Here is a 12936-nt window from a genome sequence, read left to right as displayed (position 1 = left end):
TGCAGCTGAACACATCAATACTCCAACACTGCCAGCAAGGACAGTCTTCACCCTATGCCCACTTTCCTTCATCCCTCCTCTCATACACCAAACCTGGCTACGACATCCTATTCCTTCCCCAGCGCTAGTTCTGCTACTTGCCAAGACACTCAGTGCACTGATTTAACCCATCACTCTAGCAGAAAACAGTAAGATTTCTTTGCTGGGCTGGTTTTCTAACATGGTAGAAATATTAGAAACATTGGAGCTTACAAAACCAGTCTGCTGAGTGCCACAATCCATGTAAGCTATACACAGGAAAACAGGGACAAAAAATGGGAAGAGGAGAAAGAACAGGACCTGTTCAGGAAGCATTAACTTGGCTCTTCCAAGTTTCATGAATCCATGCTTGTTACTCTTATAAAATACAACACAGTGCTCACAACATGCTATGAAGTAACAGTACCAGTCAAAGAAAATGCTTTTGTTCTCTGAATGTATATGATTAAAGCTACCTGACAGTTTTCAGTATTTAATATTATGAAGATATTATGAACATTATCAGCAGGACTATTAACAAGCTTCTGGTACAGACAGTTTCATTTCTTCTGCGCCATTTTTGTATCAAAATTCCTTATCATGGTGTAGAATTAACAGCCAAATCATTTGATTTGTAAGGCTAATACAGTTCTATCACCATGTTTACTTTAGCAAACCTGTTCCCCTTGCTTCTGCAACACTATGCAGAGCTAGTGATCGAGTTTGCAAGACTGCAAGAAACATTCTAGAATAGACTGTTTCTTCCTTTTTAAAAGTTATTTTACATTATGTTACAGAAATTCACGGTGACATCTTTTCTAAATCTATGACACTCCTCTTTGTCCCCATAGTCTTACTGAAAACCTTTTAACATTAAGACAACCAGATATGTTCATATAATTAATTTACATAAAAAGATTTTTGTGCTAACCTCTTCATTCTAGTCACAAGTTTTTGTCCTTGTTTGATCAGCATCACATTTGCTGAGATGAACTTACCTCCTCCTAGATTATTTTGCCAGATTCCCTATTCCACTGATCTTTCTTGCAGTTCATCTGTGCACCCATCCTAGTATTATCTATTCTTCTTTCTTGACTACAGGTGGCAAAATACTCTATGCATCATTTCAGATGAAGTTTCAACTGCGCTACCCACTCTGCTCCAGTGCTTTCTTCCCAAACAGTCTAGCTTCCTCAGAGCAGCTTCTTGTAAAGTCACCTGCATTTTGACAATATTTTCCTTACATCAAATATCACGACATGCCATACTAATACAAACACTATGTAAGACTCAGAACCAGTCCCCAGGGAACTCCACTGCAATTATTCCTATTTGATAATCACTCTTCTAATTCTACTGACCACCTCTACCAGCTCCTTCTCTACAATTCTTTCACTAAGCTCTACCTTCAGTAATAATTGTCCATACTGCAGCATATTAAGTATTTCAGCTTAGTCCCAATAAATAAGACTTCAAAAGATTTAGGCACATGATCAAGTTATTAGAGAAACAATGAAATACAGTATGTCAGCTGAGCTATGGTAACAAACCACATGCATGCTCTTCACCACTACAAAGAAAGTAAGTCAGTTTAGCTTAATCCCCCAACACAGTGGGAAAAAGTTGAACCAAATTACGCCGTATGTTCTATGGCTAAAGACACGCAAAGAGGTACTGCAGCACAGCAGACAGATAAGCTAAGTCATTAACCTGGTAACTTAGCCAGTTCTCTTTCTATGCCAATCCTTCGCTTCCTCAAAATAAATTCTAACATCCTTATTAGCATCTCTGAGTTCAAGGAATTCCATCTCTCTTCATATGAAAAGATACTCAGTCCAACTGGCTTTACTAACTACTTGGAGCTCAAAAAGCACAGAATAATTCAGCTTGAAACAAAGATTGGGAGGTCATCTGTTCTAACCTAGTGCTCAAAACACAGCTAATTTCAAAGTTACATTAGGTTTCTTTGGGCTTTGTCCAGTCAGGTTCTGCACATGTCTACGAATGGAGATCACAAGATTGCTCTAAACAACCTGTTCCAGTATTTGTGCACACTCACTGTCAAAAATTTTTTCCTTAGTTTATAAAAGCTTCACTTTCAAAAGTAAATGAGCTCTGGAACAACATTTACACAAAGCAAAGCCAGTCTGTGACTATTCAATTTAATGTAACTTCATATCACAATTTTTACAGTATATAGTTGTATTGCTCTTATATTACCTCTCTCAACAGCAAATTTCATCCAAAAAGAATATATTTTATTCATACCACGCCTATTTCTTCATCTGATCATAATAGTAACAGTGCTTCCCCGCCAAGCTTGCTTTAAATTCTACTTTCTAGGAACAACACACCTTCACTGATGCTCATCTTCCAGCTCACATTTCTCTTTCACTGTGTTTTCACTATCCCAGCCAGAGCCAGTTTACATGAATGTTTCAGTCAACTACAAAACACTTCCAGCACCTTAGCTAATGTGCTTTGTCTCTCCTTACCTGCCTGAAACTGCTACATGCATATCACAGAATCACAGAATGTGGGGGTTGGAAGGGACCTCTGAGGATCATCTACTCCAAACCCCCTGCCAAAGCAGGTCACCTGAAGCAGGCTGCACAGGACCTTGTCCAGGTGGGTTTTGAGTATCTCCAGAGAAGGAGAATCCACAACATCTCTGGGCAACCTGTTCCAGCACTCCGCCACCCTCAGAGGGAAGAAGTTCTTCCTCATGTTCAGATGGAACTTCCTAAGCTTCGGTTTGTGCCCGTTTGCCCCTTGTCCTGGTGCTGGGCACCACTGAAAAGAGTCTGGCCCCATCCTCTTGACACCCACGCTTAAGATACTTACAGGCATTTATAAGGTCCCCTCTCAGCCTTCTCCTTCAGGCTAAACAAGTCCAGCTCCCCCAGCCTCTCCTCATAGGAGAGACACTCCAGTCCCCTCATCATCCTTGAAGCCCTCCGCTGGACTCTCTCCAGTAGTTCCTCTTTCTTGAAATGGGGAGCCCAGAACTGGCTCTAAATGGGGCCTCACTAGGGCAGAGTAGAGGGGGAGGAGAACCTCCCTCGACCTGCTGGCCACACTCTTAACGCACCACAGCATACCACTGGCCTTTTTGGCAGCCAGGGCACACTGCTGGCTCATGGTTAGCCTGTCATCCACCAGCACTCCCAGGTCCCTCTCCACAGAGCTGCTTTCCAGTGGGTCAGCCCCAAGGCTGTACTCGTGCGTTGCGTTGTTCCGCCCGAGGTACAGGACCCTGCACTTACCCTTGCTGAACTTCACCAGGAAAGTTCTGCCCAACTTTCCAGCCTGTCCAGGTCTCGCTGAATGGCAGCACAGCCTTCCGGTGTATCCACCACTCCTCCCAGTTTTGTGTCATCAGCAAACTTGCTGAGGGTACACTCCATCCCTTCATCCAGGTCATCAATGAATAGGATGAACAAGACTGGGCCCAGTACTGACCCCTGGGGAACCCCACTAGTTACAGGCCTCCAACTAGACTCTATGCTGCTGATGACAACCCTCAGAGCTTTGCCATTCAGCCAGTTCTCAATCCACCTCAATGGCTCTTTCCCCTTGCTCTCTGCTTCCTCCTCCCAAATAAGCTTGCTTCCATTCAAAAGTTTTACACTCTGGTGTATACCTAGCTTGCTCTCGTCTTCCACGTCCTACCTAAGTAACCTCAGAACTGAAAGTACAAATTCTTTATTCACAATTATTGTATTACAGTGCATGAGAAAACACCCTGTCGTAAAACACCTTTGACTCAAATCTTTGAATAACACCTAATATCTACTGGCACTACTTATGGGAAATACTAACCTTTCTGATGCATTAGCAACACAACAACTGCTACATCTTCTGAAATACATTTTAATTTTTTTAGTTTTAGTTCCCCGAAGAGTGCCAATTTGATACACAGTTAAGGTCGGGACTAAAACCAACTTTGTCTCTATCCAAACTACCAGAATCCGCACCATACAGCTCTATTATAGTCAGTGAAGTCTCTTTTGCTAAAAATGAATATGCTTTAAGATGTGATGCAACTCAAGACAGCACGGGCATAAAATTCTCAGAAAGAAAGCATTTGGAATTTTTCCACTATGGCATAGGTACGTTCATCCTCTGATAAAACTATGATTACTTTCATTCCCCATGCATTTTATAATGGGGTGGATATAATACCGTAAGATAAATAAATGCTTTTCTTAACAAACTTAAGTCTAGTAGAACATTTTCAATTCAGATTAGTCTAAGTCCTACCCAGTATTGTCCTTGTCTTCCTGTTGTCCACCAGTTCAAGTCTGAATTATGTTTAGCGATCCTTTAAGGTTGGACTGGCAGGCCTGTGTGAATTACAGCCCTAAGGTCTCTCAAACACTGAATACTTTTGAAACCAGTTTCTAGCTGAAGAAGAGGTAACTGGGGCCAACACTGAGGACAAAAGTAAAGTTAATTAGAAGTACTAGCAAATGTGAAAAAAACACTCTACCCCCAAACATTTCTCAATAACCAACTTCACCATCCACTGCATTTCACCTTCCTTTGCTGTTCTGCACCAGCCTCGAACATCGTGTAACATCGTGCACTGCATCCGAATGCCAAAACAGCCATACTTGCAAGAGGTCGCTTTCATATGGCCGCCTAGCAGACTGCATCTTAAGCTAAACTCAGGCACTGCGGTCTGGACCCGAGCTGCTAAAATTGCCTTTATCTGTGCTCACCACACTTGCTAATATCCACACTACTTGAGGGCAATTCAAAGTTAACAAATCACTCCTAACTACCCAAGAATCTCCCATCTGTGACCTGTCCCATTAGAGCAGGGACACGGTATGAATATCATTAAGATGAAACTCAGATACTTAAAGATTCTTTACCTTAACAGAGCCAAAATCTTAACACACTTCTCTGTCCAAGAACTTCTGAATGTCCCTATCTCTCCACCAGCATCTCCACATATTAATCAGCCAACTTTAGAATAAAAGAATAACTACGCCTCTCTCTAGCACCAATTCAAGAATGCTATTATTTCTTACAAAGGAAAGACAAGCCAATGCTCAAGTTGTTTATCAAACTGAACAGTGCCACAGTGGTTCAGGTGACCTAGAGCACACACACACACAGAAAGAAAAGAGGCCTATTCCACATTTATTTCACACTTCTAAACAGATGGGATTAGTACAGTTACTTAAGTAACAGATGAAGTTTGCATTGCATGCAGTTTATAACCTTAGGCCTTTACTTAATACCACTACTAGCAGAAAGCAGAAATATTCAGAGAAATTTCCTGTATTGGTATTTGCATAATCTAATTCTACTCTCATTAAGTCATGGTATTATTACCAGGTGGTGCACACAAAGAATTTTGAATGAGTGGGCTGCAGGAAATTTTTACGCAGTGACAGCACTGAAGGGAGTAAGAATGCTTCTAATCCATTATATACAGGTTTGAAGGGCACTTAGCTCTTTTGCTGGCTTTGATTAAATATGAAACAAGTTAAGATTTCACATGTGCTTTAGGAAAACTAGTACTTATGAACTAATAAAGACACATATTGTCTTTCTTATCTAGTCAATTCAGGGAACTATACTGCTTATACCGTTACAACAGTAAATATGTTATCAACTCCAGTTATCAACTCCAGCATACACTACTTACAAATTTCCCAAATCCAGGCTCTAAAATCTGAGCAGCTACCAATCTGGCCTCCGTAACTGCATCAAGTATCAGCATTTGATGTTAAGACTGCATTCCTCGGACAAATTTTAATTTATCCTTTGTGTGAAGGATGAGAGAGTATTTAAATGATCTACCATGTCCACATGTAAACTGGAATCACAGCAAGACACAGTGATTTCTGTGCCAATAATCGCTAAACCATCTTTTCAGATGTTGATTTAAAGAAGTTATTTCCTCGAACCCAATAGTTCTAACACTTTGTCCCTTCACTACTATTAATTCAAATTAGAATATTGTCATTTTGAGAAACTGGAATTCCAACAAGATTTATACTCATCTCCAACAAGCCTAGAATACAATACAGGAAACCTTTATTACAAGCACCTTTCAGGTATCACTTAGTACAGATTATTTTCTCCTTTGAGTCCTTTAAGTGGGAAGACCACAACTGCGCAAACACTGACTTTCCATTTGTGGACACCGATATTGTAAGGGACCGGCTGTATCAGCTGAATGTCCACAAGTCCACGGGGCCTGACGGAATTCATCCCAGAGTACTGAGGGAGCTAGCAGATGTTATTGGCAGGACCCCTCTTGGTCACCTACCAAAGGTCTTCGGAGTCTGGGGAGGTCCCCACTGACTGGACGCTAGCTGATGTTATTCCAATTTACAACGGTGTAAGGGAAGACCCAGGAAACTACAGACCTGTTCGTCTAACCCCAGTTCCTGGAAAAATGATGGAGAAGATCCTACTAGGTGCTACTGGAAGGCATTTGAAGAACAATGCAATCATCAGGCACAGTCAACATGGGTTCACAAAGGGAAAGTCCTGTTAAACTAATTTGATATCCTTCTATGGCAAGGTCACCCACATAGTGGATGAACCAAAGGCGATGGATGTAGTTTTGCCGCATTTTAATAAGGATTTTGATACTGTCCCTCACAGCACCCTTAGAGACAAGCTGTCCAACTGTGGGATGAGCAGTTTCATGGTGCGCTGGGTGAAGAACTGGCCAGACAGCCGGGCTCAAAGGGTTGTAATGAACGGGCATACGTCTAGCTGGCAACTGGTCACCAGCGGAGCTCCTGAGGGCTCAATTTTAGGGCCCGTTCAGTATCTTTATCGTCTGGATGCAAGAGTTGAATGCACCATTATGCTGACGATACCAAACTGGGGGGTACAAGAGGTCTAACAGAAGGATCTAGACAGATTGGAGCACTGGGCAATGATTAATGGGATGAAATTTAACAAGAACAAATGCCAGATTCTGCACCTGGGATGGAGTAATGCCAGACAAAAGGACAGACTGGGAGAGGAGTGGCTGGAGAGAGGAGGGATCCTGCAGAAAGGATCTGGGGGTGCTGGCCAGCAGCAGGCTCAGCAGGAGCCAGCAGCATGACCGGGCAGCCTGGAGGGCAAACCCCATCCTGAGGCGCATCAGGCACAGCAGCACTGGCCGGGCAAAAGAGGGGATCACCCTGCTGCAGTCAGTGTTGGTGCGGCCTCACCTCGAGGGCTGTGGGCAGTTCTGGGCCCCAACGTTTAAGAAGGATGAGAAGGTCCTTGAGTGTGTCCAGGGGAGGGCAACAAGGCTGGTGAGAGGGCTGGAAGGAATGTCCTGTGAGGGGTGGCTGAGGACTCTGGGCTTGGGTAGTTTGGAGAGAACAGGGCTGAGGGGCGACGTCATTGCTCTCTGCAGCTTCCTGAGGAGGGGACGTGGGGCGGGAGGTGCTGAGCTCTTCTCCCTGGGACCCAGTGACAGGACATGTGGGAATGGTTCATAGCTGCGCCAGCAGAGGTTCAGACTGGACATTGGGAACCATTTCTTTACCGAGAGAGTGGTCAAACCCTGGAACAGGCTTCCCAAAGAGGTGGTTGATGCCCCAAGCCTGTCAATGTTTCAGAGGCATTTGGACAATGCCCTTAATAACATTCATTAACTTCTGGTCAGACCCAAAGTGGTCAGACAGTTGGACTAGATGATCGCTGCAGGTCCCTTCCAACTGAAATACTCTATTCTGTTATTTGACATTATTTACCAGAAACTATTTAGACTCTCCTCTATCTGAAGCAAAGTTGGTTTTTTTTCAGCATGTCTTCAGCTGAAGATTTAACATTTTCATATGTTGAGATGTTCCAAGAAAGGCATCTATTCTAGAAAGAACTGCACAGATTTTTTGCACTTAGCTGAAGTAAGTGCTGAAATAAATTTGCTCTATATATTACCATTACGGAGCACTGACTGAGATCCCTTCAAAGCTGCAGCCTAAAGTTCTCCCGAACACACCAGAATCTTTACAGCCATTTTGTTAAGAGAGAATCCCCCCAAAACGAGACCAATAATGTGTTTATTATGAAGATTTCTATTATTTGCTATGAAAACTACAGCACTGGGAATTCTAAATGGCATATATCAAAGAACTAAGATCTTAAATTTCAAGTGTCTGTTTAGCCCTCCTACAGCAACTTGCTATTTTGAGCAACTTTTTTAAAATCCATGGATTAGTCTTGCAGCCAGAAGTTGTTTTCTGGTAGATTTATGAGGCTCACCTACGTATTAACCACACAGATAAACATCCATTTGTTGATCTATTATCTCGGTTTCTAAGAATGAAAGAAAATTATCATTCTATAAACTGTCACTCCGAATAATAGTAACAATCTTAAGAAGACTTATTCCAATATTAAATCTTTTATTATGTTTCCCTGCCACCACTATCTCTTTCTCAAATATAGTGGAGTGGAATACACATTTGGTAGCACTCTGTAAACAAGCTACTGAGGACCTGTCAAGTCTGCTTCATGTAGCTAAGCTCCCTTTCAGACATTTTAAGTGACTCCTATGTTTTATTCTCAAAACATTAAATCCATTCTTTTGAAAGGACTGCTTTAACTTTGATTACTATGTCTCTTCACTTTCAGACGTGGTAAATGTAAAATCCATTTATAGGATGTAGAGTATTCTACTGATAGCAAATGAAATAGTATCTTGTACTTGTGATAGCAACAAAAAAAAGCTTTTCGATCAGTTTCTCCATTTTCTCAAGAACACTTTTAGAATGAAGTATGAAAACAAGTTTTAAACTTGAACATTATTCCAATTACATGTTTTTACACTGCAATTGAAAACCAAATTTCAAATGAGTTGTTCAGGTTCATAAGTCTAGAGACCACCTCAGCTCCACAAGAAAAGGAATAGTAATTTTAAAAATTCACCTCCACTTCAAAACTGCAGACATACAGATCTCACTGTACTAGTCACTTAAAGGTAACTTGTTTATGTAAAAAAAAAAGAAAATCCTATTTAGAAACTCCTTCATACTCTATGACAACCCAGTTTCAAACTCCACTACAACTGTCAAGTAAAACATAAACATACTGTAAGCACCTAATCTTACAGAACGAGAAGACAAGCCAAGTTTAATCCTCTTCTTTAACTATTAAACATTAGAGTAGATGAAATTTAATGTACTTTACGTCCATTTCCAGGAAAAAATAGATAGAATAGATTGGGAGTGACTCTAATACCTCCACAAAAGTGTGTATTCCTGAAACTATGTCAGGGATGCAATTTTTATGAGTTAGTTAACAATAACAAACATCTGCATTCATTCATTAATAACCCCTCATATATTTGACTTATTCTTCTGTTTTTGCCATGAACCAAGACTTTGGAGTCAAGGATTTTTTTTTTTTTTTTTTTTTTTTTACACATTTATGAAATGAGTAATGTAGATTCAAATGTGGGCTTTAACTTTAAGGTGCTGCCCCAATAAGAGCCAAAAATTACTGACTGTATTTTTTTTTTGCCAAATTAAGTAATCCAACTTCAGAAAACGTGAGATAATAGACGCTACCAATGACTTTTTAACGCTCTGCTACACAATTTGGATGCACGAAATCTACAAAGATACAAAGGCAGTATGTCTATACAAGATTTACAGTTACAGGACTGAGCTCCACTAGACAGCCTGCTCCTGGTCTTAGATATCAAAGTAGGAAATCTTTTCAAAAGGTGCCTGGCCCTGAAAGTACCTTCTGTACTTTCTTAGAGACATTGATGACAACATCGCTTCAATGGAATGAAGTCCTCTGCATTTTGCAGTGCTTCAGCTCTTCCCTTATCCATCCAGTCTCCCATAAGCTGGGTTGATGTAATTCTAACCTATGCGAAGAAGGATTCCGTCCTCCCCCACCGACATTAAGCGGAGGCAAAGACTTGGAGAGCAAGCCCCACCTTCCCTGAAGCTGAAGGAGGAGAAGGGCCCGGGGGCAGCAGACGGTAACTCGCCGGTGGTGCGAACTGCAAAGTGGCCATTTTAATTTAAGGGCCCTGGGACCCGATGCTGCCGCCGATCCTCCTCCTCCGCGGTGGCCAGCTCCACCTCCCCACCCTCACACCACCGGGGACACGGGGAGGCCCCCACCAGGAGCACAAGCAAACGCACCCGCGGGCGGGGCAGGGCACAGAGGCCAGCAGGGGCCCCGGCACAGCCGTCCCGGAGGAGCGGGGCGCGGCAGAAGGCGGGTGGGAGCGGCCCCGAGCCCTCACCCGGGGGCGGGTGGGGGAGATCCCGGTCGGGGATCGGAGCCGAAGCGGGGAGAGGGGGCTGCGGGACCGGAGAGCGGCAGGGGCGGGGCGGGGCAGGGAGGGGTCGCGGCGCTTACCTATACTGGGCAGCAGCCCCGCTATGGGTGAATCCAAAGTAGTTGCCGGTGGCCATTTTGGCATCTTCTCCCAGCCGGCTGGGCACTGTGGCGACGATAACCGAGAGGCGGCGGCAGCAGCGGCGGCCGGGGCCATGACAGGAGGCCCGGCAGGCGCGGGGAGGGGAGGCGGCGGGAGGAAGGGAAGGGGACAGACAGACAAGGGACGGAAAGAGCGCGCGAGCGCCAGGTCAGACAGGGCGCCTCAGGACCCTCCCCTCCCCCCCCCCCCCCCCGCCCTGCGCGCGGGCCGCATCCCCCCCCGCGCGCACGGACACACCGAGCGCCGTTACTTACCATAGGTGAACGAAACTACCGGGCATATGGGAATCATGAGTCCGAGCTGGCAGCGACAACGGCGGCTGAACTCTCAACTCTCACCCCCCCCTCCCTCCTCCTCCTCACTGCCGCGCTCCCTCGCTCTCTCCCTCCCTTCCCCCCACCCACCCACCTACGGCGACAACGGCGGAGTGCGGCCGAGCCGGCGCCGTGCGCAGGCGCGGGATGTGCAGGGGGGGGGGGGGGCCACTGGGAGTTGTAGTCCGGCCCGCGGCCGCACCCCTCCCGCCCGCAGAACGGCGCGCTGGGTGCCGCGGGAGCCGCCGCCGCCCTTCAGGCGCGGGTCCTCCTGTGCGCACGCGCGGGATGTGAAAGGCTCTCGGGAGCTGTAGTCCCCCTCCGTGAGGCGTAGGCGCCATGGTGGACGGCGCTGAGGGGAGCGCGGGGCCTAGCGCCCGCCTCTCCCCGTCCTCCCTCCGCTATCCCCTGTCCCGCACCCACAGGCACGCCGGACCGCCGCCCGCGGGCTCCTGTCGCGAAGACAGGGTCGGTTTCCCGTCGGCACAACGCGCCACAGCGGGCGGCTCCGGAACCGAAGCCCCGGCGGAGCGGCGTTGGTGTGTCGGTGTTAGCCGCCTTCCCCCCGCGCGAGCCCGCGGACAGCTGAAGCCTGGCGCCTCGGTGGCACCGTGGCGAGGCCGCGGCACCGGGAGGCAGCCGCTGCAGCCAGCGCAGGCGCGCGGGGGTTGCAGCGAGGCCTGGGGCTTGCCTGAATGTGGCACCGGTTCTAGATGCGCCAGGGCCTCTGGCTGCACCACCGCAGCCGTATGCGTTGTTACTGTGAAGGCCTTTGTGTAGTCAGAATAGCAGGCCCTTGTTGCTTATTTAGGATAAGACTTAGGAATGTGTTTGAAACCTTCAGGCTGCCAAGAAGATGAACAAAAGGAGCCTTTAAATCAAGGGAGCAGTCCTCGAAGCAGAAAAGAACACCCTAAGAAGGCTGCTTGTAAGCGCTTGGCTAGTTTCGGCTGGCTGTGGCCAAAAAGTAGTGTCTGAAAGTAACCTATTCCTCATTATAACACATTATAGTACTAAAAATCACACCGCCTGGGGGGAAGACCCTCAGACCCTTCCTCACTGAACATGCGCAGTGTGAAAATGCTGTCCAAGAGTTACGTAAATGATGTGACCAGTCAGCGGCCTGGGGCTGCCCCATGGGCTGGAACTTTACTGAGAAGAGATCGAATAAAGGAATGCCTGCTTTGATACGTGGTAAGCACGCTAGGAGGAAATATCCCCCATGCACCCGGCGCTGTAATAAAGGATGCTTGCTTTCTGAAATTGCCAAATGAGTTTTTGAGAGTCTTTGTTTTTGCCGAGTTACGGTATCAACGTGAAGAGCAATGTCGCTGTCATCCAACTAAAGCCGTGTGCACACCGTCTGACCTGTCCCCAAGGCACCATAGCTGATGCACGCCCATGGATTAATTCTGCAGTTGTTCCCATGTGCTTATTGTACACGTAAAATAAAACCTCACCCATGCAGGGCCCATTCATCTGAGGTTTCTAGGGACCAGCAGTCCATCAGGTTGCTCCTAAAAATGGCTGGGCAGCATATTGCAGCCAGTGCAGGAACCTCCGGCTCAGAGTGGCTGAATTTACATCTGCTCCCCATGGCTCTGTTCCACCTTTAGGCAATCCTTCCCTCTAAGCAGCAGATGCTTCTCAAACCTCTGAACAAAGCAAAATGTAAATCCTTAAATACTTGCATCTCGTTTGTGTACTTTGCGCTATAATGTGCATTTTTCATAAACTAATCAAGACTTATAAAACACTTCCGGATTAATTAAAAATGGATAATTTTAGAAGTATTTATTTTCTGTAAGCGATACCTACTCAAAACACCCCTGTTTGTGATCTCCCACAGTCCTCACAAAAGCAGAGGATTCTCTTATCCCACGGTACCTGCAGCTGACTTAGGCAGCAAGTCTTCAACAAAGATATTATTGTTCATAAAACAAATGAGAAAGCGAAAGTAATTTCTCATCTGAAGCTTACATTGTTGCAGCTGCATATGAAGTACAGCTACTTAAGATGCCAAACATCCTTGCCAATTCACTGAATGTGATTTGTTGGTCGTTATTCCTAGTTCTGCATAGGAACTAAATAGTACAGTACCTCTTGTTCATTCTTACCCTAATTAAGCACAATAGCTAAAGGATCCTGCATGGGAAAAGGGATGAATCT

General features: G+C 45.4%; 1 protein-coding gene and 1 non-coding gene across 4 annotated transcripts in view; both read right to left on the bottom strand.

Moving 5' to 3' along the window:
• ZFR (zinc finger RNA binding protein) overlaps positions 1–10797 on the bottom strand; it is a 40065-nt gene extending 29268 nt beyond the window's left edge. For all 3 annotated transcript variants that reach the window (XM_075410585.1, XM_075410586.1, XM_075410587.1), the window contains exons 1-2: positions 10708–10797; positions 10372–10456 (exon numbers count right to left, since the gene is read on the bottom strand). In XM_075410585.1, the coding sequence (XP_075266700.1) occupies positions 10372–10456; positions 10708–10744 (122 nt within the window). In that variant the 5' untranslated portion in view covers positions 10745–10797. The remainder of the gene's footprint in view (positions 1–10371; positions 10457–10707) is intronic.
• On the bottom strand, positions 612–747 carry LOC142358969 (small nucleolar RNA SNORA66). The gene has a single exon (XR_012762008.1). It is a non-coding gene; the product is annotated as a small nucleolar RNA SNORA66 (small nucleolar RNA).
• Positions 10798–12936: the final 2139 nt, after the last annotated feature.

The sequence above is a fragment of the Opisthocomus hoazin genome, chromosome Z (assembly GCF_030867145.1).
Source record: "Opisthocomus hoazin isolate bOpiHoa1 chromosome Z, bOpiHoa1.hap1, whole genome shotgun sequence".
NCBI lineage: Eukaryota > Metazoa > Chordata > Aves > Opisthocomiformes > Opisthocomidae > Opisthocomus > Opisthocomus hoazin.
Note: the sequence above shows the minus strand (reverse complement) of the source record. Positions and strands in the feature narration are given on the sequence as shown.